Consider the following 24,422-nt stretch of genomic DNA (forward strand, 5'->3'; position numbering starts at 1 on the left):
TGTGTGGAGTGTCTAACATGGTTGTTGGTTTGAATCCCAGGCAGGCAGGTAGTTTCTAGCTCTGTGCCCCTTAGTGAAACCTGAAACACTATAGTAGATCATTATGATTTAACCTAAAGGTTTGAGCAGCAGGTTCAGGTTGGCAGGAATTTGCCCCACCCTTCCCTAGCTTCCATCAGCCTTTCATGCATGCACAACCACATCTGGATTTTATATTAACTTTGGTTGCATCCCAAATGGCAGCCTATGCCCTTCATAGTGCACTACTTTTGACCAGGGTATTATATAGGGAATAGGGTGCCATTTGGGACATACACTTTCTCTAGCCTCAGAATGACTACCTTCCAGTAAGCCAATGTTTCAGCGATGGTCACACATTAGTCTTAGGCCTTCCTTTCAATGAGGTTTATCCAAAGATTGCGCTTTGAATCATTGGCTTGCACAGGTGTTATGGTACACAATCCACTGTGCACACACACACAGTTTATTTGTTAGTTAATTAATCAATGATGGGGGTGTTTAATTGCAGACGGAGAAGGAGCCGCCAGAGGAGGTCAGTCAGAATTCACTAACTAAATAAACATTCAATAACTGTTGTGATGTTTGTATAGGCTACCTGTAAAAACGTGTGATTCCATATGTTTTATTTAACTTGTATTTATTCAGGAAGTCCCATTGAGGTCAGAAGACCTCTTTTCAAAGGAGACATGGATATATAACATGCATTATTTGTAGATATTAGAACTGAAAAGTTCCAGTGATGTGCCTTTGTCAAGCCCCAGCAGAGGTGTGTTGTGGAGCGGCTGGTGTAGTGGGGCCAGGAGTGGCCCCCTGGCTGGGAGTGTAGTCTAGCCGTCAGGTCGGTGCGGAGGGGGGGCACCGACCACTGTGCTTCGTCTGTTTCAGGAATGGGAGGCGGAGAGCCACGACTGGTACTGCTTCGAGTGCCACCTGCCCGGAGACGTGCTTGTGTGTGACAACTGCTTCCGTGTCTATCACCTAAAATGCCTGTCTGATGAGTACAAGCCCCGGGACAGTGGATCCCACTGGCAGTGTGTGGTGTGCAGGGTAGGTACTCCTATAGGCGGCAGGTAGCCTAGCGGTTAGAGCGTTGGGCCAGTAACCTAAAGGCTGCTGGTTCGAATTAGGGTTACAAAGGGTCGGAGACTTAGCGGTCAAATTTTCCCGGAAATTTTCCATGGATAGTTAAGCCCTGGAATTTGGGGAATTTTACCTAAATTCACCAATAAAGTTAGCTTATAACAGTGAACCTTTTTTTGTGGGATACAAATAAGGCAATTCTAGGTCTTGTGGCATATTTTGGTTAAACTATCCCCAATTCAATGGAATTGCAACCGTCTGCATGCAAAGTGCACTCTTCTGTCACATGTGCAGTGCACTCTTCCGTCACATGTACAGCTGATTCTCAAGATCTTGCACACTGATGAGATGCTATTGAGCCCACACTACCTCACTGTCTGAGCCAAGGACTACATGCTTTCTGGTAAGTTTTGATTAAAATACTGGGTGGGGTGAATGCATTTTATATGACATGCATGCTTTTTTGTTAACTAGTAAATAGTAGCCTACAGCAAAGTGTGTTTAAATAATGTATAACTTGTTAACAATTTCTGCTAGATAGCAAAAGCTATCTAGAAGAAAAAGAAACGCACACCTATTTAGGCGAGGTGCTGGCTAGCGGAGTAGAAAACTTGAAAATAAAGGAGAGCCGCACACTCGGAGCTCAGATGCAAAAATATTTAATTTACCAACGTTTCGACAGGCAAGCTGTCTTCATCAGGGTTGCTACCATGTGGGTTTTAGCTTGCTTGAGCCTGCTAACGGAGGAGTGTTAATTTTCCTGTTTCCATACATGTTTCATTTTAAAACATTTATCTTACAATAGAGTTGTTTAATCCAACTGCTTAACTATTTATCTGTACATGGAATTGTATTGTTTTTTTTACTCATTTATTTCTAATCTTTACAGGAAAATGCCACGGGCACTATCTGATCTATCTGATGTGTGGAGACATTTCACTGCAGCTAATGTAGAAGGAAAAGCTGTGTACATTTGCAAATACTGTGCCAAATCATATGTGAAGAATGCAACAAAGATGCAGAATCATCTGGCCAAGTGCATAAAATTCCCTCAGCGCTCACAACAACCAACCTCTGACAAAAGTCTCTCTACTTCTATTTGAGGTTAAAATGATGAACCAGACACCTTATCGATAGCAACAGCTCATGGTCCTCCTGGAATCAGAAGTTTTTTTTTGACTCAATGGAGGAACGTAGTCAGAGAAATGCTGATGAATGTTTTGCTCGAGCTGTGTATGCAGCTGGTTCACCTCTGATGCTCACTAGCAATGTGTATTGGAAGAGATTTCTGAATGTTCTTCGCCCAGCATACACCCCTCCAACCAGACATGCTTTATCTACTCATTTGCTGGATGCAGAGTTCAAGTGAAGATCAAGCAAATCATAGAGAAAGCAGACTGTATGGCAATCATCTCTGATGGGTGGTCGAATGTTCGTGGGCAAGGAATAATTAACTACATCATCTCCACCCCTCAACCAGTATTCTACAAGAGCACAGACCCAAGACACACCGGTCTCTACAATGCAGATGAGCTGAAAGCAGTCATTGACCTTGGACCACAGAAGGTATTTGCACTGGTGACAAGACAATGCTGCGAACATGAAGGCTGCTTGGTCTAAAGAGGAGGAGTCCTACCCTCACATCACACCCATTGGCTGTGCTGCTCATGCATTGAATCTGCTCCTCAAGGACATCATGGCACTGAAAACAATGGATACACTCTACAAGAGAGCCAAGGAAATGGTTAGGTATGCGAAGGGTCATCAAGTTATAGCAGCAATCTACCTCACCAAGCAAAGTGAGAAGAATAAGAGCACCACATTGAAGCTGTCCAGCAACACCCATTGGGGTGGTGTTGTCATCATGTTTGACTTTCTCCTGGAGGGGAAGGAGTCTCTCCAAGAAATGGCCATATCACAGTCTGCCGATATGGACAGCCCCATCAAGAGGATCCTCCTGGATGATGTATTTTGGAAGAGAGTGTTAAGCAGCCTGACACTCCTGAAACCTATAGCAGTAGCCATTAAGGGAGATAATGCCATCCTGCCTGATGTTCAGACTCTGCTTGCAGACGTAAGAGAAGCAATCCGTACTGCTCTGCCCACTTCTGAAATACATCAAAATATGTGAAGACTTCTGCCTGAAGCCCATACACGCCGCAGCGTACTTTTTAGACCCAGAGTATGCTGGCAAGAGCATCCTGTCTGTCCAGAGATTAACAAGGCCTATGGCACAGGTGTCAAACTCATTCCACGGGGGGCCGAGTGTCTGCGGGTTTTCGCTCCTCCCTTATACTTGATTGATGAATTAACATCACTAATTAGTTAGGAACTCCCCACACCTGGTTGTCTATGGCTTTATTGAAAGGAAAAACCAAAAACCTGCAGACACTAGGCCCTCCGTGGAATGAGTTTGACACCCCTGGCCTATGGTGTCATCACAACCGTGTCTCACCACCTTGGCCTGGATGAGGGCAAGTTTCTTGGGCGTCTGTACACTTCCAAGCAAGGGCTTTGGGGGTGGAGATGCAATATGGCAGTCGTGCCAACATCTCTCATCAGCCACCTGGTGGAAGGGACTTTGTGGATCTGAGGCTCTTTCCCCTGTTGCCTCCATCGTCCTCCAAATCCCACCAACATCAGCCGCGTCAGAGCACAACTGGTCCTTGTTTGGGAACACACACACCAAAGCACGCAACAGGCTGACCAATACAAGGGTTGAAGAATTGGTGGCCATCCGGGCAAATTTGAGGCTTTTTGAGCCTGACAACGAGGCATCCTCAACATGGTTGGAAAGTGACAGTGAAGATGAGGACAGAGTCTGATGTTCAAGAGGTGGACATTGAGGCGGTCCAGGCAGAAGACATGGAAGCCTGAGAGGAAGACAACTAAAGCTTTAGTTTCTCGACTATCATTTTACAGATGTATGTTGAAAACGTTTTTGGGAGATGCGATGGATCATTGGGGATCATTCAATATTCCCTTTTTGTTTTTTGGTGAAATCATCCCATGTGAAGAGTCAACTCATTTAATTCAAGTTAAATTCATAACTAAATAAAAAAAATAAAAAAAATATATTGGAAGGATTTAATAATTTGCAATTATGTCCACTTATAAGGTAAAAGGTTTATGTTTGTCTCCATATGCTATGGTAAATATATCCAATGCAAAAAAACATCTACATTTAAAAGTTATTAATATTAATTCCCATATATTCCTGTTAATTCCCACGGAAAGTTTCCATCAAATGTGCAACCCTGGTTTAAATACTTGAGCCGACAAGGGGAAAAATCTGTCTGTGCCCTTGAGCAAAGCACTTAACCCTAGTTTGCTCCAGTGGTGCCGTTCTACTATGGCTGACCCTGTAAAACAACACATTTCACTGCACCTATCCGGTGTATGTGACAATAAAACATATTATATACTCAGTTAGCTCTCATCAGTTCCAATTTACTGGTAGCTACACGTGGTTTGAATAGAGAGTTGGATGGGTTACAGAGTCATCCTCTCTCTCTTTCTCTCTCTCTCTAGGGTAGTAAAAAGAAGAACCTGAACAAGCAGGAGATGTGCAGATACCTGCGTTTTATCATTCAGCGCATGAAAGAGAGGGTGAGTGTTGCAGTTAGTTTTATGTTCAGGGTAGGGATGCAGGACCAGGCTGTGGCACTGATTGCATCCCAAATGGCGCCCTATTCCCTTTATAGTGCACTACTTTTGACCAGCCCTCCTATAGGGCTCTGGGGGTGCCATTTGGAACGTAAACACTGTATTGAATCAGAGCTCTGCCATGTTTTATTCCACTTTAAATCAAGGCCAGTAAAATGTCCCACCACAATGGCTTGGGTTAATCCCAGCACCCCTCCTCCTTTTCGCCCATAAATCGTATTATTTCTCTCCTGGCACTGTAGGCCGTGGACCTGAACAAGAAAGGCAAAGACACTCAACACCCGATGTACAGAAGGCTCATCCACACCACGCTGGACGTCACCAACATTCAGGAGGTAACTACCCGCAATACACCGCTGAACACAGGATTTCACATTTTTACTTTTTTTCCTGTCCCAAATTGCATCCTATTTCCTATGTATAGGGAATAGGGTGCTATTTGGGACTTAGTCCATGTTGTTTGGTGAGGGTCTGTGTAAGGGCACGTCAGATGTAGCCCCAGTATAAAGCTGTGATTGTGTAGCTGAGGCTTTCAGATTGCCTCTCGTCACAGCGAGGGGGTCAGTGAGGTCTCCTCTGCACCGTGATCACTGGTAGTTCCCGCCAGCCAAGCCCTGCCTGCCAAATTGGCTGGGAAACAGCACAGCGCTCCCTGCCACTGTCGCAGGGTAGTATTCATTAGTGCACACTGTAGCAAAACGTTCAGCTTAGTCCCTCCCTGTTCCAGTCGGTTTTCTTCTGTTTGGTGCCTAGTGAATACGACCCAGGCCTCTGGATAGGCTGGAAAACAGCACAGCGCCTCCCTGGCTTGGGTCTCGGTCTCTGGGTCTGTGGTGCACTGCCCTCCGCTGGTCTCTTATGGTACTGCAACTGCACCACACAGCCCCCTCTCTGCTGCCCTACCCAGTGTGAATGAATAGTCCTCTTTGTGTTCTCTCTGTATCGCTGTCTATGTGTTGCAGAACCTCACCGAGGGGAAATACAAGAGCTTCGACGAGTTCAAGGCAGATGCCCAGCTGATCGTGCACAACACCGCCATCTTGTTTGGAGGTGTGTGTGTGTGTGTGGGGGGGGGGGGGGGGGGTCGTTCACAACCATGCTGTTATTATGGGTTGCGTCCTAAATGGCATCCTGTTCCCTTTATACTGCACTACGTTTGACTAAGGACCATAGAGCTCTGGTCTACAGTCGTGCACTATATAGTGAATAAGGTCCCATGTGGGAAACATCTGTGAAGAGCATGTTTTGCTGTCAGATTTCCTTCCTACTATTATTAATTGCAGCTTAGAAAATAAGACCGTATAGTTGTGGCAGAAATGTAATTTGAAGGAAGCACGAAGTCTGAACTGTTATTGATTGTCTACCAAAAAATGAGGAGGATCATGTCTCTCGATGTAGTTAAAATGCATTTGTGGTGGCATGTTTAATGGAACAAAATCTTTCCAATGTACTTCAATGTTAACGAACCCTGTTTTTGTTGCAGTTCATAGTGACCAGGCTGAAATAGCGCGGTTGCTCTACAGTGACACATGCCATGAGGTAAACAGTTTTTTCCCCCTTTTCTTTTCTGAACTAAATGTGACAGATTTGTATTGTAGTATTCTAGGTGGTTGTGCTGTGAGTGGCAGGGCAGCTGTTCTCTGTGTCTCTTCCTCATTCGCTCCACATCTCTTCCTCTCTCGCTCTCTCTCCAGCTGAACGAGTTGATGCTGTGTAAGAACTGCTTCTACCTGTCCAACGCTCGGCCTGACAACTGGTTCTGCTACCCCTGTGTGAGTATCAAACTGTCTTGCCTTCAATGCTCCTGGGGCGTTGATTGTTGAAATGATCAAGATATCAACTCAATGTAATATTGGCCGTAATGTTAGGGCTATGTCTGAAGTGTTATAGTCCAAATAGAATTGCCATAAGGGGACAAAGTTGATTGAATTGTATGTGTGTATTATCTGGTGTCGTTTGCCCTGTGCTGATCTGGAGTTGTGCTTGTTGTTGCAGACTCCTAATCATGAGGTTGTGTGGGCTAAGATGAAGGGCTTTGGCTACTGGCCGGCCAAGGTCCTGCAGAGAGAGGACCAGCAGGTGGACGTCCGCTTCTTTGGCCACCAGCACCAGAGGTCAGCCATCACACTGATACAGAGGCTGCGTCCCAAGTGGCACTGTATTCCCTATGTAGGGCACTACTTTCAACCAAAACGTTCATCAAAAGGAGTACACTAAGGTGCTAGAACTCATCTCCCAACAGAGGTCAGCCATCACACTCGTGCTGATAGACATGGCATAGTTATCGTGCCGCTACATATGCAACAGCCTTATCACTAGGACATGAGAGTCTCTGGATCTGAGGGCCAACTGTATTGACAGGGAGAGCGGCGGATATATCATAGTGGATAATTTTAAACTTTCGATCCCCTAGAATGTCTTGTCTGTACTCATTTCAATGCTGACGGCTCAAACGGAATTCTTCCGCTGCTCTGTCGTTCGCTACATACTTCAGTCTGATACTGTCGTCACTGAAGTCGTTTTGTGGTGACGAGGGGCGTTGTACCAAATAAAGTCAGAGTATCAAAGTCAATGACGCATTTCCAAACCACCGCTTTACCCACGTGTGTTCTGGCTCTGGCCCAACCCATTGGGTTCTGGATAAATCAGACTGCCCTGAATGTGTTCACATTCGGTGAAGGGTCGGGAGGTACTCAGATCCAGACTCAATGCGGAGAAGAAACGTTTGGCAGGAAGGAGCAAGGCATCTTGCTATCCACACAATATAATTTCCCCTGGCTATGGAGCTTTGAGAGATTCCCTGGCTGCTCTGACTGTTGTTCCCCCTCCTTGTCCCCAGAGCATGGATCCCTGCAGACAACATCCAGGACATCAAGGTGTCGGTGCAGCAGCTGCAGGTGAAGCGCAGCGCGAGCTGGAAGAAGGCCTGTGATGAGCTGGAGCTGTCCCAATGCTTTCAGAGGGAGGGCCGCTTCTGGAAAACCAAGACGGTGGAGAAGGTGGAGGAGAGGAGAGGAGACGGAGAGGAGAGGCTGACAGAGAGGCCGGAGGAGGCAGAGTACTCAATCTCCTCCACCAGCAACAACAACGAACAGGTCAAACATGTACGTATGTGTGCACTATACTCACACACACAGAGGTATTTTTTATTTGCATGTTGAAAATAAGCTCACTAAAAGCTGCTCTAGTGTGTTTTTAGTAGCTAATTTAATATTAAGGTAATAATACATTTGGAGGAATATCAATGATTTGAGAATGTGAGGATCAACACAAACACCATCTGTAGTGTCATGGCTCTAGCTCGAATAGTTGCCGTGGTAACAGAAATGCTAGACATCTCTGATACTGCGCTTCTGTAATCCAATATGTTATGTTTCTCCCCAGCAGAAAGCAGACAGACAGGCAGACCGTCAGCCAGACAGGCAGGAGCCTAAAGCAAAGAAAAGCCGTCGCATTCAAGCTCCTGAGCCCAAAGAGGAAGCCACTGTAAGTATCCCAACACTACTGTTGTACGGTCACCTCAGCCAGTGTGTTACCATGGTATGTGTGTGTGTGTGTTTCATTTGAAGTGTTTTAGGGCTTGATTTAATCTGTATCACATATAGCGCGCTTGACATTTAAAGGTCATTTCCGATTTGAGCTGCCAGCGTTTACCGTGAGTGCAGTTTCCGCATTGTAGCACTGAACTTCGGTGATATGGATTGAATCAAGACCTTGATGTGTGTGTAGGGAGATTTATGCGTGTGTCTGTTTCTATGTTTGTTTGCTTGTTTCTCTCTCCATCTCTAACCCCGTCCCTGACCTCTCTCCCCCAGGACCCGGAGCCTGAGATGGAGGCTGTGAGCAGCAGCCAGGAGATCCCCGTGACGACGCCCCACCAGCCAGAGAAGCTGTCTGTCTCCACGCAGACCAAGAAGGCCTCAGCCACCTCGCCACGCAGCCTACACCGCAGCACCCAGACCACCTCTGACGGAGCCTGCCAGAACATGTGCCACGAGAAGTACACCAAGATCTTCAACGATGTCAAGGACATGATGAAGGCCGACAACAAGAGGGAGACAGAGCGCATGGTCCGAGAGGCCCTGGAGAAGGTGAGGGACTGAGGGATTGAGACTGAGTAGGACATAGAACAGTAGGACACTGAGAAAAGCTTTTATTGAATTATTCTTAAAGAAAAGGAAACACACGAGTATACCACATGTATCAAAGTTGAGGCTCATTGTCTGTGGTGTGTGTCTCCAGCTGCGTTCTGAGATGGAGGACGAGAAGAGGCAGGCGGTGAGCAAGGCAGTGTCGGGGGGCCAGGCTGAGATGGAGAGAAAGTGTAAGACGGTGAAGGAGAAGTGTAAGGAGGAGCTGGTGGAGGAGGTGAAGAAGATGGTGGCCCAGCACAAGCAGCTCATCTCCACCACCAAGAAGAAGCAGTGGGTGAGTGAGACCCTTCTCTTTCCCTCGTTCTCTACCACACACAGCTCAGTCTGTTAACCTCTCTGGGGCAGGTGGGACGCAATCGTCCCACCGGCCAATAGCCAGGGAAAATACAGCGTGCCATATTCAAATAAAATGATATAAAAATCAAACTTTCATTAAATCACACATGTAAGATACCAAATTAAAGCTACACTCATTGTGAATCCAGCCAACATGTCAGATTTCAAAAAGGCTTTTCGGCGAAAGCATAAGATGCTATTATCTGATGATAGCACAACAGTAAACAAAGAGAGAAGCATATTTCAACACTGCAAGCACGACACAAAACGCATAAATAAAATATAAATCATGCCTTACCTTTGACGAAATTCTTTTGTTGGCACTCCAATATGTCCCATAAACAAATGGTCCTTTTGTTCGATTAATATCCAAAATGTCAATTTATTTGGACTGTTTCATCCAGAAAAACACAGCTTCCAACTTTCGCCACTTCACTACAAAATATATCAAAAGTTACATGTAAACTTTACCAAAACATTTCAAACTACTTTTGTAATACAACGTTAGGTATTTTTAAACGTTAATAATCGATCAATTTGAAGACTGGATGATCTGTGTTCAATACAAAAAGAAAAAAAACTGACGCAATTTTTTCCGTAACGTGCCTCTCTCAAAAAATGTACTTCATGTGACCCTCATTTACGATAGTTCTACTTCTTCATTACACAAAGGAATAACCTCAACCGATTTCCAAGGACTGGTGACATCCAGTGGAAGCGGTAGGAACTGCAAGCAAGTCCATTAGAAATCTGGTGTCTCTAAGAAAACTCATTGAAAAGAGTGACATCAAAAAAATAAAAATTCTAAATGTTTTGCCTGCTACATAAATTCTGTTATTCTCACAAACATGATTCAAACAGTTTTAGAAACTTCAGAGTGTTTTCTATCCAAATCTACTACTAATATGCATATCTTATATTCTGGGGATGAGTAGCAAGGAGTTGAATTTTGGCATGCTATTTATCCGAAAGTGAAAATGCTGCCCCCTGCCCACAAGAAGTTAACTTATGGCTGGGATCCCATTAACGGGATTGATATGACAACAGCCAGTGAAAGTGCAGGGCGCCAAATTCAAAACAAATTCAAATCTCATAATTTAAATTCCCCAGAACATACAAGTATTTTACACCATTTTAAAGATAAACTTGTTGTTAATCCCACCACAGTGTCCGATTTCAAAAAGGCTTTATGACAAAAGCACAACATATCAATATGTTAGGTCAGCACCTATTTACAGAAAAACACAGCCATTTTTCCAGCCAAAGAGAGGAGTCACAAAAAGAAGAGAGAAAATGAATCACTAACCTTTGATGATCTTCATCAGATGACACTCATAGGACTTCATATTACACAATACATGTATGTTTTGTACGATAAAGTTCATATTTATATCCAAAAATCTCAGTTTACATTACAATCCAAACTCACGACGTGCGGTCAAGTCCATGCGAAAGTTCACAGTCATATTACAGTTCGTAGAAACATGTCAAACGAAGTATAGAATCAATCTTTAGGATGTTTTTAACATAAATCTTCAATAATGTTCCAACCGGAAAATTCCTTTGTCTGTAGAAATGCGATGGAATGCAGGTCTAACTATCACGTGAACGCGCGTGGTCAGCTCATGGCACTCTGGCAGAGCCCTGACTCAAAGAGCCCTCACTCCCCCCTCCTTCACAGTAGAAGCATCAAACAAGGTTCTAAAGACTGTTGATCTAGTGGAAGCCTTAGGAAGTGCAATATGACCAATATTCCACTGTATATTCGATAGGCGATGAGTTGAAAATCTACAAACCTCAGATTTCCCACTTCCTGGTTGGATTTTTCTCTCCGGTTTTTGTCTGCTGTATGAGTTCTGTTATACTCACAGACATCATTCAAACCGTTTTAGAAACTTCAGAGTGTTTTCTATCCAAATATACTAATAATATGCATATTCTAGGATCTGGGCCTGATTAGCAGGCAGTTTACTCTGGGCACCTTATTCATCCAAGCTACTCAATACTGCCCCCAGCCATAAGAAGTTAACACCAGTGGCTCACATATTGAGACCTGAGGGGCTAAATCCGAAAAAATATTTGGACACGCACAGTTCATTCATAGTTTTTTAAAAATGGATTTGTCCCACACCCCACAGTAGTAGCTAAGTACATCTTTGACCTTTTGGGATTTTTAACTCCATAACCAAAAGGCAAATACATAATTAGAGCAGTACTAGACATAGTCAATATAATGTATCAATTGAATATGACAATGACTTAACAGCAAATGAGTTATTTGTTAAAGTGGTATTCACAAATTACATCATAGTAATGTACGAAAAAATTCAAGCCTAAAGAGGAGCCATGTCAGTTCTGACTGTGTGTGTATCCTCCAGTGTTATAACTGTGAGGAGGAAGCCATGTACCACTGCTGCTGGAACACCTCCTACTGTTCCATCAAGTGTCAACAGGAACACTGGCACGCCGACCACAAACGCACCTGCCGCAGGAAGAGATGAACAGCCCCCCCCCCCCAGCACACTTTCCCATTGGCTCTCCCCCTGATGTAACTTACCCAACCACGCCCCTATCTGACTTCCTGAACACTTTTTGGACCGAATATATGCGGGAAAAAATTGCTATTTTCATTTTATTTCAGTACTTTATTTAATATACCCAGTGTATTGATTAAAAAATATATATATATATTATCAAGAGCATGGCTCGAATGATTGTTTTTTATTTTATTTTTATGAAGTGCTAATTTGACCTATGTTGCAGAATGTGTTATTTAAGTGTCTAGTAACAGATGAACATTAACTGAAAACATTTTATTACCTGCATTTTTTTCACTTTTCTTACTGTTAATGTTTAACAATGACAGTCGATCTTATACCGTAAGTACTATTGCAGCGTTGAATAAGCTCTGCTTTCATACAGAAAATATTTTTCAAAATGCTGAAAAACATGAGAAACAAAATGTAATTGTGAAAAAAGGAAATGATCCATAAAAATTTTGCATGATTTTATCATGAACATATTTTGGTAAATAGCACCTTTTTATTGTTTTTATCCATCTTCAAGTCTCTTAAACATCATTGGGAACAGGGTTATGAAGTCGGCTATAAAGATGCTGACAAATCTTCCCTTTGTTATTATGCACATTTTGGGCTAGACATTTTGAATATACTGTAATTTTTATGAATTATAGAAAAAGTTATACATTTCTTGGGAATATATAGCAATCTTTACTGAGCTGGATCTTAGAGAGGTTCCTTCATAATTTTACAGTTTGCACATTTAATTTCATGACCCAAATGCTTTGTAATATTGCCAAAAATGACATTTGTTAAACCTTATCTTAACAGAGAAAGTGAGTGCTGTTTTTTCCCCTCTAGTTTATGGTTGGCGCCAGTGCCATGGTTATTGTGATGTTCACTGTAAGTACGGTTTTAGAATGCTCAGTGACTAGTTAGACATTCACTGCTTATGCTGTTGGTGGTCAGTGCCTGTTTTTTCAAAACTATCCTCATATTCTGAGTAAAGAGCTGTGCATGTTGATAGTTTCACATTTGTATTACTAGAAAAATAACAGAAGCTTGCAAAGTATCTCGGTTTCCCCATAGACAATGAATACGGATGGACCAATATAAAATATGCAAATATCAACTGTGATCAGGCTTATCTTTTAGTACTTTTTATTTTTTCTTACTGGAGTCTGAATGGTGTGCAATGTTATTATCCTTTGCTTAACTTGTCTTGGATCATTTCTTAAACGGTAATGTAATTGCCAATTTTATTTAGAACAGAAGTACTAACCAAGAGGCTACTTGGGAAGTCAGCCATTATTGTAAGTCCATGTGACTGTTTCCTTAGTTATGAAGAGCTGACTGAACAGAGGAAAGGTCATCCCCTGCATTCATTTTATTGCCTAGTTTTGGACACACGGTTTTCAATGATGGCAACACTCTCTTCCGTTAACTCCGACAAAGTGTATCACTTTTCAGAGCTAACACATTTGTATTCGTTTGAACACGATGACAAATAATGGCGTAGACGATTTCTTTTCAATCTCTTTTTCTCTTACCCTAACCCATAGTCTGTTTTTATTGTTTTTCAATCAGAGAAGCAGTGTAATGTTTTAGAAGTAATGAACAAACTGCCTGATTTGCCACGTAATAATCTGTTTAATCCTGATACACTTCCTCAGGAGACTGAACAGAATCATCCATGCCCTGCACGAATGCCACAATCTTTCTCTCCCTGTCTCTCATGGTGTTAACAAAATCATGTCATGGTTGCACTACATGTAAATAAACTGGTTCCTTTACAACATGCCATTCTAATGAGATTAAAGGCAACACACACTGATGGTGCATTCTAATTCAAGTAGTTCACCACTGGCACGCTGCAGGCAGTAGTTAACTCATCTGCCCTCTATTAGTAAGGCTAAGAGAGAGGACCAATGTAATTGGTTATCAGATTAAGCTGTTGATATGTTGCCTTGAAAACCAGTAGACCCCTGCAGTTCTTAACTGGTCAACTGTCTATCTATTACTGAGGTGAGTATCACTGTCCAGACCTCAACCACTCCTCTTAACACAAATGTTTGGTATTCATTGTTACGAAAACTTTGTCTGCACTTTGGAAAGTGTTGTTGCATTGGAGGTAAATCCGATCTGATAATTGGATTGGTTCACTGATAGAGGATGTATTTGTCCATCCCTGTATGAATGAGTTATTTCCCTTTGTGGAAATATTTTAATGTCATTCACGTTTTAAAGTATTTCTGGAAACTTGCATGAGTACGATGTGCGTATTATGTTCATTTTTTCTGATTTTAAAAGACCGTTACACTTCCTGAAAATGATGCAATATGACAATGATCTTTTCCCCTCAAATTGCATTCTAGCAAATTCTCACTATTTTCCGGCGAGAAAAGTCAAGTGTAACGTCTCACACATGACTACATCTAAAAACGTTCCCCCTGTCCATATGTACACTGTTAATCATGGCTTAAAGGTCGACTTTGGGCACGAAAAATGGTCCGTCTCGTTCTCAATTTTCAAACAGAAATGGGGTGTACTTTTGGTGGTTAATCGACGTAATTCCAACGTAGCTAGTTCGTTAGCTAAGCTTGTCACTAGCCAATAACTCATCCAGTATGTGTTGACGTCATTTCACAGGATTTGTTTTTAGACAGAAGCTGTAGACATCGGTAAGACATGGCATTTCTGTAGCCAAACAATTTTGATCGTGCATTGATCAGTTATACAGTTTGTTTTTGTCCAAACTCGACCTTTAAAATGTTCTATGCTACTGGCATTTTAACGCTTTAGCTAGCAATATGTATATAAATATATTCTATGTGCTAACATGGATAATAAATGTATCAAAAAGTTCCTGTAGTCGAGTATTCATTTATGTCCATCTGAGGGTATTTTAGGGCTCTATTCAATCTGTATCACTGAAGCGTTACAGATTGAGTGGTTAGAAATGTAAAGGTAATTTCTGATTGAGCCAACATATGCAGGGTGTACCGTGAATGGGAACATTGCCTTTAAATTTCAATAACGCTGAACTTCCATGATATGGATTGAAGTAACTATGGGCCCTAGTCAAAAGTAGTTCACTAGATAAATGGGTGCCATTTGGGTCGAAACCTATGCCTATATACGCAATAAAACCTGGGAAATATCTAAACGTTTCCAGGGTAAGACAGAAAAATATTTTTCTTGAACTGTCAAAGTACTTTTTGGATAAGTTAAACAATGTTTGCTCTGCACATTTTTTTAAATGTTCAAACATACTTTTTCTCATATTGTTGGCCTTACCATAGGCTGAGATTCTATCCCCGTAATAGTGTGCTTGACCTTTACAGGTCAAGTGTAAGTCATTTTCAATTGAACTGGCATGCATGTTTACCGTGAAAGCGGGAACATTGCCGAAAAAGGTCAATCGGATTGAATCCCGGCCCTATTCTTGAAAAAGGCACTAAATTAATGGTTGTGATTATAGGATGTGAAAAACATTACTTCCATATAGCCAACGTTGGGGAAAATGAAAGAAAGAGTTTGCCAAAGACATGAAGATTCAAATGAGTCATTTGTTTCACTTTCACCGCGTTGAAAGACTTTGGGCTGGATTCATTTCAAATCGAGAAAGGTCCTCGTAAAACATTTTAAGGTAAGTTCCTATTGAGCTGACATATGCAGCGGTTACCGTTTAATGCAGTTACTGCGGACATTGCCTTTAAATTTAATCCAAACTATAACGCAGATTTTACGCGATACTTCTGCAATATGGGTTGAATCCAGCCCTTTCTCGCACTTGAATGAACCTACGCAAGCTTTATCAGTTTCCTAACACGGAACCCAGACTGGCTGCGCGCGTGCATCATCGTGCATAAATATATTTTGTCCACCCACACAACGCGATCACGACACGCAGGTTAAATATCAAAACAAACTGAACCGATTACATTAATTTGGGGACAGGTCGAAAAGCATTAAACCTGTATGGCAATTTAGCTAGCTTGCACTTGCTAGCAAATTTGTCCTATTTAGCTAGCTTGCTGTTGCTAGCTAATTTGTCCTGGGATATAAACATTGAGTTATTATTTTACCTGAAATACACAAGGTCCTCTACTCCGACAATTAATCCACACATAAAACCATCAACCGAATTGTTTCTAGTCATCTCCCTTCCAGGCTTTTTCTTCTCTTGACTTTATATTGCGATTGCCAACTTTCGTAAATTAGGTGCATTACCGCCACTGAACTATTTAGTCTTTGTCACCCACCTGGGTATAACCAATGAGGAGATGGCACATGGGTACCTGCTTCTATAAACCAATGAGGAGATGGGAGAGGCAGGACTTGCAGCACGATCTGCGTCAGAAATAGAACTGACTTCTATTTTAGCCCTTGGCAACGCAGACGCTCGTTGGTGTGCAATAATTTAATAACAGATTTCTACATTTATTTTGCGACGCGAGCGGTGTAGTCAGGGTGTTACAGGCTGACTACACCGCTATAATATTCAATTATTGCGCCAACGAGCGTCTGCATTGCCAAGGGCTAAAATAGAAGTCAGTTCTATTTGTGACGCAGATCGCGCTGGAAGTCCTGCCTCTCCCATCTCCTCACTCCCACGAACACATTGCTTTTAAAAGCTGCGATATAATAAAATCCCGGCCTTAATTGTATTTGTTTTCAGCCACCAACAGCATTTACATTCAACCATGCAAACTTGCTCACAAGTGAGTTCTAGATTTCCAATCCAGCTGTTTTGTTCATACGGAAAAATGTTTTATTTGAAGATATCAATGTTCCCAAACATGTAGATACAGTAGGCCTAAGACTTTCTTCTGGAAATAAATTAACTGAATAACCACTAAAAGCAAACATGTAAACCTATTCCCCAAATTAAGACTTCAGTCCTTTCTTCATTACAAAAAGATGTCAAAATATACTACATGAATTAGAAAAACTATATTGTGTTACTTCCATAAATGTTCCAATGTGCAAACACTGAAATAGTCATTCTTGAATACTTGTTTCTGATTGGCTTGAAGGGCATTCTAGAGCGTGCATTATTTCCCTATTACGCATGGTAGAATTCAATGGCTGTAGTTCATTACATATTCTATGTTTGATCTGCTTTTAAAAGCAAAAGTTGAATAAAACATTTCCATTGTTAAATCGATTTTCATAAAGGCAAGCTAGGACTGATGGTTTGTTAGCTAACTAGCAAGTATGTTTGTTTGGTTACAACTACTACCACTACTACTATCTTGTAAACTTGCTAGCTACTTCAGTGGATGTTGAAACATTTGTACCGGCAAATGAACACATTTTTGCAACGGTATAAAAGGGATAATCAAGACCGGGCTCTGCATTATCTGGAAAATAATGCAACTCCGCTAGCTCATCGTTCACCATCTTCCATATAACGCATAGCCCCTCGTTGATTATCCCTTACATATTTCACTACATGCAAACAAATATATGCATGTATGGAAGTTGCCATAGTTGATGGATTTTGTAATACATTTTGAAAACAGTAATACATATCTTCAGATTAGATTTTCATATGGGTAGACCTGTGTAAACCTTTCATAATAGGAATGGCTCAGATCTATGCCACCAAATATCAGCAGTGTACCAGATGGATTTGCAACAAGTAGATTTACAGCACTGTGACAAGTATAGGATGGGACAATTATTTTTCAATGAACAGCTATGAAACAGTATAAACGTGCGTCTCAACCGAGGGCTATGAGCAAAGCACACACTCATCTTACTTTGTAAATCTCTAGAAACGGTTCACTGTAATGTTTGTGATTAGAATGCATTGCCTCTATTGAGATAAGCCTTTCAAAATAAAATAAGTGGCAAAACATGAAATAGTTCAGATGTGCACAGACTGCGCTGATGAGACTGGCTGACTCAGTATTTGTTCTTTCGCAATCAATCATTCTTGGTTACATATCTTTTTTAACTCGTAATAGAGCAAACTGATGGATTTGATTCATTATACATTACACTACCATAGAAGATATTACATAGCAAGTTTTCCATATGTGTATGAACAAAGTTAACAAAACAAAAATCTCATATGTAACATATCAAATATGCTTGAGCATATGATAGAATTACATTGAGATGCAACCTCTGAAACAGCAGGTAGGTAGCCTAGCAGTTAAGAGCGTTGGGCCCGTAACCAAAAGGTTGCTGGTTTGAATCCCAAGCCGACCAGTTAACATCTGTCAATGTGCCCTTTAGCAGGGCACTTAACCCTAAAATTTAAACACTGTGTACTGCTGCAATAAACAAACATTTTATAGTCAAAATCATTGAAATATTTATTTAATTGAAAGACTTATGCCAACTCAGTTCAGACATTTTTTTATATAAAAAAAAAAGCCAGGGTCATTCTTGCCAATAAAAAAAATGCTGTGTAGATACTAGAAAGTGCTTTTAAAGATTCTAATGTGTTGAACTAAAACATTCTTAGCCATGAACTTTACCGTCAAATCATGTATGATTCAACACAGATTTAAGGTTTCACTCTCCCCCAAAACTGCTCTTCCACCTTATGATAGTTGCCTCAAGATTTATTCCTCTAAAGGGTTTCCGTAAAAGTGTTGTCTTGTACTTTTTCCCCTCTGACATCAATATAGGAGCCCTGATTGATCTCAATGTAAAAAATATTAAGGACTAAACTTTCTTTTTAAAATTCTAGTGAAGATCTCCAACCTGTTGTTTCAGAAACAAGTGTTTGACATGCCAGCACAAAGACATACTCATCATCATTCCCACCGGAGGCGTTTGTACCATCATCATTCTCACACAGACATTTCTCAAAAAGTGCTTTTGATCCTTTCAGAGCTGTTGTTTGACTCAAATGCAGTACTTCTCAACATGATGTCTGACATAAACAGAGCTGAAGTTGTTGCGTTGTTTGAAGGACATAAAGGGGGTGACTATAAGGATTCAGACTGTCCTCTCAATAACTGCACACATTTTCCTTGGTGAATCCTAGGTCTTTTTAATTAATATAGATCTATATTTTATATACTTGATGTGATACTAGTATTCACTCAAGATAATACAATGCTTTGTTTTTATATTAGCAAATATTCAAGATTAAAACATTCTTGAATGTCCTCTCATATACTTCTAAAGTGAACAAAATAAATTAAAATCAGTTTTTGTACATACTTACATGATATGAAATAACATAGTGTTTTCCTTCAATTGAAGTATAATGATATTGAACATGACAACTGAGTAAAAGGCTGCTGTAGTTGAAATAATCACACTGGTTTCCCTTGTAGTTGGGACAGTTACAGAAAAATAAATGTTAGCGCAGAACTAAAAATGTAATTGTAAAAAAAAAAAAAAAGACCAAACAAAACCATATATTGTACCTCATATTGTAAAGTCCAGGGACAAATTGATATGTCCTGTATCAAAACATATCTGTACTTGTAATGACTCATATCATAAAAAAAGGTCAACATAAAATACCATTTGCCACAGCTTGTAAATATTCTTAAAAAATACCCTAACCTCTTAGAGGGCAGATTTAAAAAAACGAGCAACTTCAGCAATACGTAACATGAAAATATATACACACTTAAAGCAATAACCAAAAAAGCTCAAATCTAATAAACTAGACTGGCACTCTCGCATCATCTACACACAGAGCTCCTTCCATTCCAATCTTTCACTACACTAACCAGTCTCCTGTTCCTGACAATTCTAGGCATTTTTGTTTTGAACTAGTGACAATGTCCCACAAACTAGGCGAGCACCTGGGTCCAGGACTCACGTCCTCTCTCCCTCCTCTCCTCAGAGACCAGAGGTCCTGTTGCATTGCAGTATGTACATAAAGCTCGGCCCGTCGGTTCAAGGCCTTGTCTAGTAGGTCTCCAGCTGGCAGGCTACATGTTATATGCCACGTAGATGGGGTCCAGCTGGTCGGCCAGGAAGCCGTCCCGGAGGTGCATCCTCTGCTTCTCCCCCCGGGAGTTGATGGGGATGACCCCAATGTCCACCACCACCACCACCCCCACAATCAGGTAGTGTTCCTCCAGAACCACGTTGGTCACCAGGGGCACCAGGTCCAGGGCCTCCTGCTCCGAACCATCCAGCTCCACCACCACCACCAGGAGGTTGGTCCACGTGAACACCGCACTGAACGGGAGAGACAGACAGACAGGTTCAGTCAGTTTAAACAACATGAGCTACTGGTCTGAACCATCCAGCTCCAACACATGTGAACACTGCACTGCAGCAACAACAACAGTATAAGTAGGTATTGTGCATGTTGTAAGTTAGCTACTCACTCTGGCATTTCAACAAACAGTACAATATAAGTCAATCTAGGACATTTCAACTGGTCACCATTAACAACTCGAAATTGGACAAAACCAGCTTGATATTTGAACAGAAAATGATTTGGTAAAATGCCCCTACTGCATTTGTTTGTCCTGCTATGATATATACAATAGGCTGATCTGATCATTCTATACATCTGACCTGTATATAGTTAACTAAAGTTTTTCTGCATCGTACTGGCCGCCTACTTGCTTTCTCTCTTGGATAAAATGTCCCGAAAACGTTGAGCTACACCAGAACCACAAATCCCCAAGCTACTGTATTTTATCAGGATGCTTATCATGTAGCCTTATGAAGTTACAGTTGTCACCATTCTGTGATGCTCTTATGCGTCCTGATAACAGAGGTCTCGATGTCGATGGGGTGGTACCTCATTCCCCTCAGCTCCATGGCCTCATCCAACGCCCCCACCACATACAGGGCATCGTGTCGCTCTGCACACACACACAAACATAATTACAAACTGCTGCTACTGGATGTGAAGCTCACCTGTGAAAGTATGCATTATAAGTACATTTGTAATGAAGGGAACACGTAGCTTACCCCCGCTGGCATCAGTGAGTTCGGTCCTCCTGAGGAAGCCCAGGTATCCGGTGCGGGCCCAGATTGTCTGTGTGTCTCCAAAGCTCAGACGGGAGGTAAAGTGGTCTGACTGCAGGGCCTCGTCTCCATACACTGTGAAGTAGCCGCTGGCATTGTGTCCACTGCACACCCAGATCTGTGGACAGGACAGAAATGCAATGTTTCCACTTTGGACACAAGTGTTTTAATTCATGCTTTTTAAGTGAGATCCTCTGAGGATCCAATCCATGTCTAGTTGTATGATTGTTCACCCAGAACAACTCAGCCCTTAAACTTACAGGACCGCTGGACTTATCGCTAATATCAAACATGTGTTATAGTGGATCTGTGTCCAGACCAATCCAGTGACAAATGTGTACTTTTAGACCAATTACATAACACTTACTGATCTTAGAACATTACACTGGATATCTAAGATAATGGTGTGCTCCTTAAAGGGAGCCCACCATCAACAACATCTGTGAAAATGGGGTGTTTCTATGTTTTGTAGTGAAACAGAGAGGAAGATAGTGTCCCCAATGACATCATCGGTGTGCATCCTGTGATTTGAACCAATGGCATTGCCTACTAATTGGTTGATGAGGTCATTGGTAAAACCATCTTCCGCTATATATTTTACTACAAAACATAGAAACGCCCCATTTTCACAGATGTTGGGGTGGAGCTGGAATATGAAATTTCCCTTTAACATCAAGTGAGACTGAAGTTATGTGGGCTGACTCTTGAAGTACACAGAGAGAGATTATTGTAGTTTAGTCTAATGATTGTGAATATCTAATGAGCTATGACACTTAAGTACAGAGAGAGACTATTGTAGCCCAATTTACTGTAGCTTGTACTGAGTTTAATGAGTGAGTGATGTCTCAACCGACCTCTCCAAGATGCGAGTCTCCCAGCGGTCCCTTGGTCTCCGGGTTAGCGATGATAATTCGAACCCCAGGTAGAATCTGATGGCATTAAGGAAGAGACGATTAGTGCTTTCATCTCTCCACTCCTCTCTCCTTTCAGAGAGGCCATTTATGTAACTGATTTACTGGGTTGAGGCACAGTGAAGTGGCCCGACTCCCTCTCTCTCCCAAAAGGGCGCCATTTAGTAAGTAGCCACAAACTGTGTAACAGGATGTAATGTTGCGAGAAAAAGAAAGCTCATTATTGTGTGGTACAGACTGATCCTGATCTCCTGGCTGGTCCATGTGAAACAGAGCAGAGCGCTGCCACAGCCGGGGCACAATTAACTCTCACCTACACTTCCTCAATTATGGGGATGGGTTGCTGTGGAAACTAACTACACGACTAGACGAATCACAGCACAGCACTGCATAAACACTACAGTTTAATCTCAGTGATTAAAAATACTTCAGAGTTTATCCTATGTCTATGTAAATGACTACCATTTGTTTGTTCATTCACCAAGTCAAGCAGGGACTCACTTTTCCAGATTCCATGAGTGGTAAACTGTGTGGAGAACCTCTCTCTACCAGACGAACCCTGTGAGGGAGGGAGGAAGTGAAGAGTTACTGGGCCTCTGAGTCAATACTGTGGTTGTGTCCCAAATGGCACCCTATTCCCTATATAGTGCACTTCTTTTGACCAGAGCCCTATGGACGTTTGTCAAAAGTAGTACACTATAAAGGGAATTAGGGTGCCGTTTAGGATGTACCTTAGTCCAGAGCAGCTGCAGGCTGGGTCCTATTGATGTGTTGACTGGGTGTGGGAGAGGGACGTATGTCCTAAGGGTGGCTCTACCCAGACCCACTGTTCTAACCCCGGGCCGTCTTAAAAGACCCGTTTCTAATCTTAATGACAGACTTAGTGAACACAGCTAGAGGCTCCATAGCCAGTTATATCGGACTGCACTATTTTAGTGTCACAAGGAATGCATCTGGCTCCAACTTTTATGCATACAATGCGGTGGAACTATTCCACTGTAAATTGACACTGCAGAGGTAATGACTCCTGAACAGCTAATCAAATGGCTACCCAGACTATTTGCATTGCCCCCCCCCCCCCCCCTCTTCTACACTGCTGCTACTCTGTTATTATCTATGCATAGTCACTTCAATAACTCTACCTACATGTACATATTACCTCGACACTGGTGCCCCCGCACATTGACTCTGAACCGGTACCCCGTGTATAGAGCCCCGCTATTGTTATTTACTGCTGGGTCTTTATTTTATTTTTAATAGGTGTTTTCATAAAACTGCATTGTTGGTTTTAACCTCATTAGGATAGGGGGTGCTGTTGTCACTTTTTCTGGAAATCGTGTAATTTTTAAACGGCTTCCTACTCAATTCTTGCTCGTACAATATGCATATTATTATTATTATTGGATAGAAAACACTCTAGTTTCTATAGCCGTTGAAATTTTGTCTCTGAGTGGAACAGAACTCATTCTACAGCACTTTCCCTGACATGGAGTCAGATTTCACACATCTTGGCCCCTGATCTGGAGTCAGTTTAAAGGTCCCTGTGAATGCTATGAGGATACAAACACTGCTTACGTCTTTTACTCGTTATAGGTGTTAACACCATCATAAGGTAGTTAATTTGAACTGTTTTATAGCAATTTATATCCGTTTAGTGCGAATTTGAGGCATTGCTTTGTTGTGCACTTTGACGCGCCGGGCACGTTTCGGGGTCCCGGTCGAGCGTTAGTGGGCATTTCGACAGACAAGAGGACATTTTTCGACCAAAAGAAGATTAGACCCAAGAAAGGATTCATTGCCCAAGATTCTGATGGAAGAACACCTCATAGTAAGAACAATTTATGATGATAAATCGTGTTTCTGTCGAAAAATGTTAATCGCTTATGCCGCCATTTTGTTAGATGTAGCTTGGCGCAACCTGTATTGAAAAGTAAGGATAATTTTAAAAATGTAATTCAGCGATTGTATTAAGAATTAAATTGTCTATCAATCGCTGTCCACCCTATATTTTTTAGTCACGTTTATGAGTATTTATGTATACGACTAGATCACTGTCTAATATGTCACACGACATTTTCTGAACAGCTGGGCTACTTTTGTCATTGTCTAACCATGATTTTGGTGGCTAAATATGCACATTTTCGAACAAACTCTATATGTATGTTGTAATATGATGTTACAGGAGTGTCATCTGAAGAATTCTGAGAAGGTTAGTGAAAAAATTTATATATTTTGGCGATGTTTACGTTATCGCTCTCTTTGGCTAGAATCAATGCTCTGGTAATGTTTGCACATGTGGTATGCTAATATAACGATTTATTGTGTTTTCGCTGTAAGACACTTAGAAAATCTGAAATATTGTCTGTATTCACAGGATCTGTGTCTTTCGATTAGTGTATGCTGTGTATTTTTACGAAATGTTTTATGATTAGTAATTAGGTAATACACGTTGCTCTATGTATTTATTCTAGTAGAGTTGTGACGGTGGGTGCAATTGTAAACTATGATTTCTACCTGAAATATGCACATTTTTCTAACAAAACCTATCCTATACCATAAATATGTTATCAGACTGTCATCTGATGAGGTTTTTTCTTGGTTAGTGGCTATCAATATCTTAGTTTAGCCGAATTGGTGATAGCTACTGGTGGAGAGAAAAAATGGTGGACAAAGAAAAATGGTGTCTTTTGCTAACGTGTTTAACTAATAGATTTACATAGTGTCTTCCCTGTGAAACATTTTAAAAATCGGACATGTTGGCTGGA

General features: G+C 41.6%; 2 protein-coding genes across 31 annotated transcripts in view; one reads left to right on the forward strand and one right to left on the reverse strand.

Moving 5' to 3' along the window:
- Positions 1-14,640, forward strand: part of LOC129814159 (zinc finger MYND domain-containing protein 11-like) — a 28,923-nt gene extending 14,283 nt beyond the window's left edge. For 4 of the 7 annotated variants that reach the window (XM_055867004.1, XM_055867010.1, XM_055867007.1 and 1 more), the window contains 13 exons: positions 530-553; positions 907-1,068; positions 4,633-4,710; positions 5,010-5,102; positions 5,730-5,817; positions 6,251-6,306; positions 6,462-6,539; positions 6,763-6,881; positions 7,607-7,871; positions 8,152-8,253; positions 8,583-8,858; positions 9,010-9,195; positions 11,636-14,640. In XM_055867004.1, the coding sequence (XP_055722979.1) occupies positions 530-553; positions 907-1,068; positions 4,633-4,710; positions 5,010-5,102; positions 5,730-5,817; positions 6,251-6,306; positions 6,462-6,539; positions 6,763-6,881; positions 7,607-7,871; positions 8,152-8,253; positions 8,583-8,858; positions 9,010-9,195; positions 11,636-11,758 (1,650 nt within the window). In that variant the 3' untranslated portion in view covers positions 11,759-14,640. The remainder of the gene's footprint in view (positions 1-529; positions 554-906; positions 1,069-4,632; positions 4,711-5,009; positions 5,103-5,729; positions 5,818-6,250; positions 6,307-6,461; positions 6,540-6,762; positions 6,882-7,606; positions 7,872-8,151; positions 8,254-8,582; positions 8,859-9,009; positions 9,196-11,635) is intronic. The other 3 variants (XM_055867009.1, XM_055867011.1, XM_055867008.1) reach the window with 2 other exon arrangements.
- A 3,453-nt stretch (positions 14,641-18,093) lies between these two features.
- The window catches only part of LOC129814160 (disco-interacting protein 2 homolog C), a 238,617-nt gene continuing 232,288 nt past the window's right edge, over positions 18,094-24,422 (reverse strand). For all 24 annotated transcript variants that reach the window (XM_055867022.1, XM_055867018.1, XM_055867034.1 and 21 more), the window contains 5 exons: positions 22,159-22,216; positions 21,601-21,675; positions 20,690-20,864; positions 20,457-20,580; positions 18,094-19,942 (listed from right to left, as the gene is read on the reverse strand). In XM_055867022.1, the coding sequence (XP_055722997.1) occupies positions 19,690-19,942; positions 20,457-20,580; positions 20,690-20,864; positions 21,601-21,675; positions 22,159-22,216 (685 nt within the window). In that variant the 3' untranslated portion in view covers positions 18,094-19,689. The remainder of the gene's footprint in view (positions 19,943-20,456; positions 20,581-20,689; positions 20,865-21,600; positions 21,676-22,158; positions 22,217-24,422) is intronic.

The sequence above is a fragment of the Salvelinus fontinalis genome, chromosome 17, assembly GCF_029448725.1.
Source record: "Salvelinus fontinalis isolate EN_2023a chromosome 17, ASM2944872v1, whole genome shotgun sequence".
NCBI lineage: Eukaryota > Metazoa > Chordata > Actinopteri > Salmoniformes > Salmonidae > Salvelinus > Salvelinus fontinalis.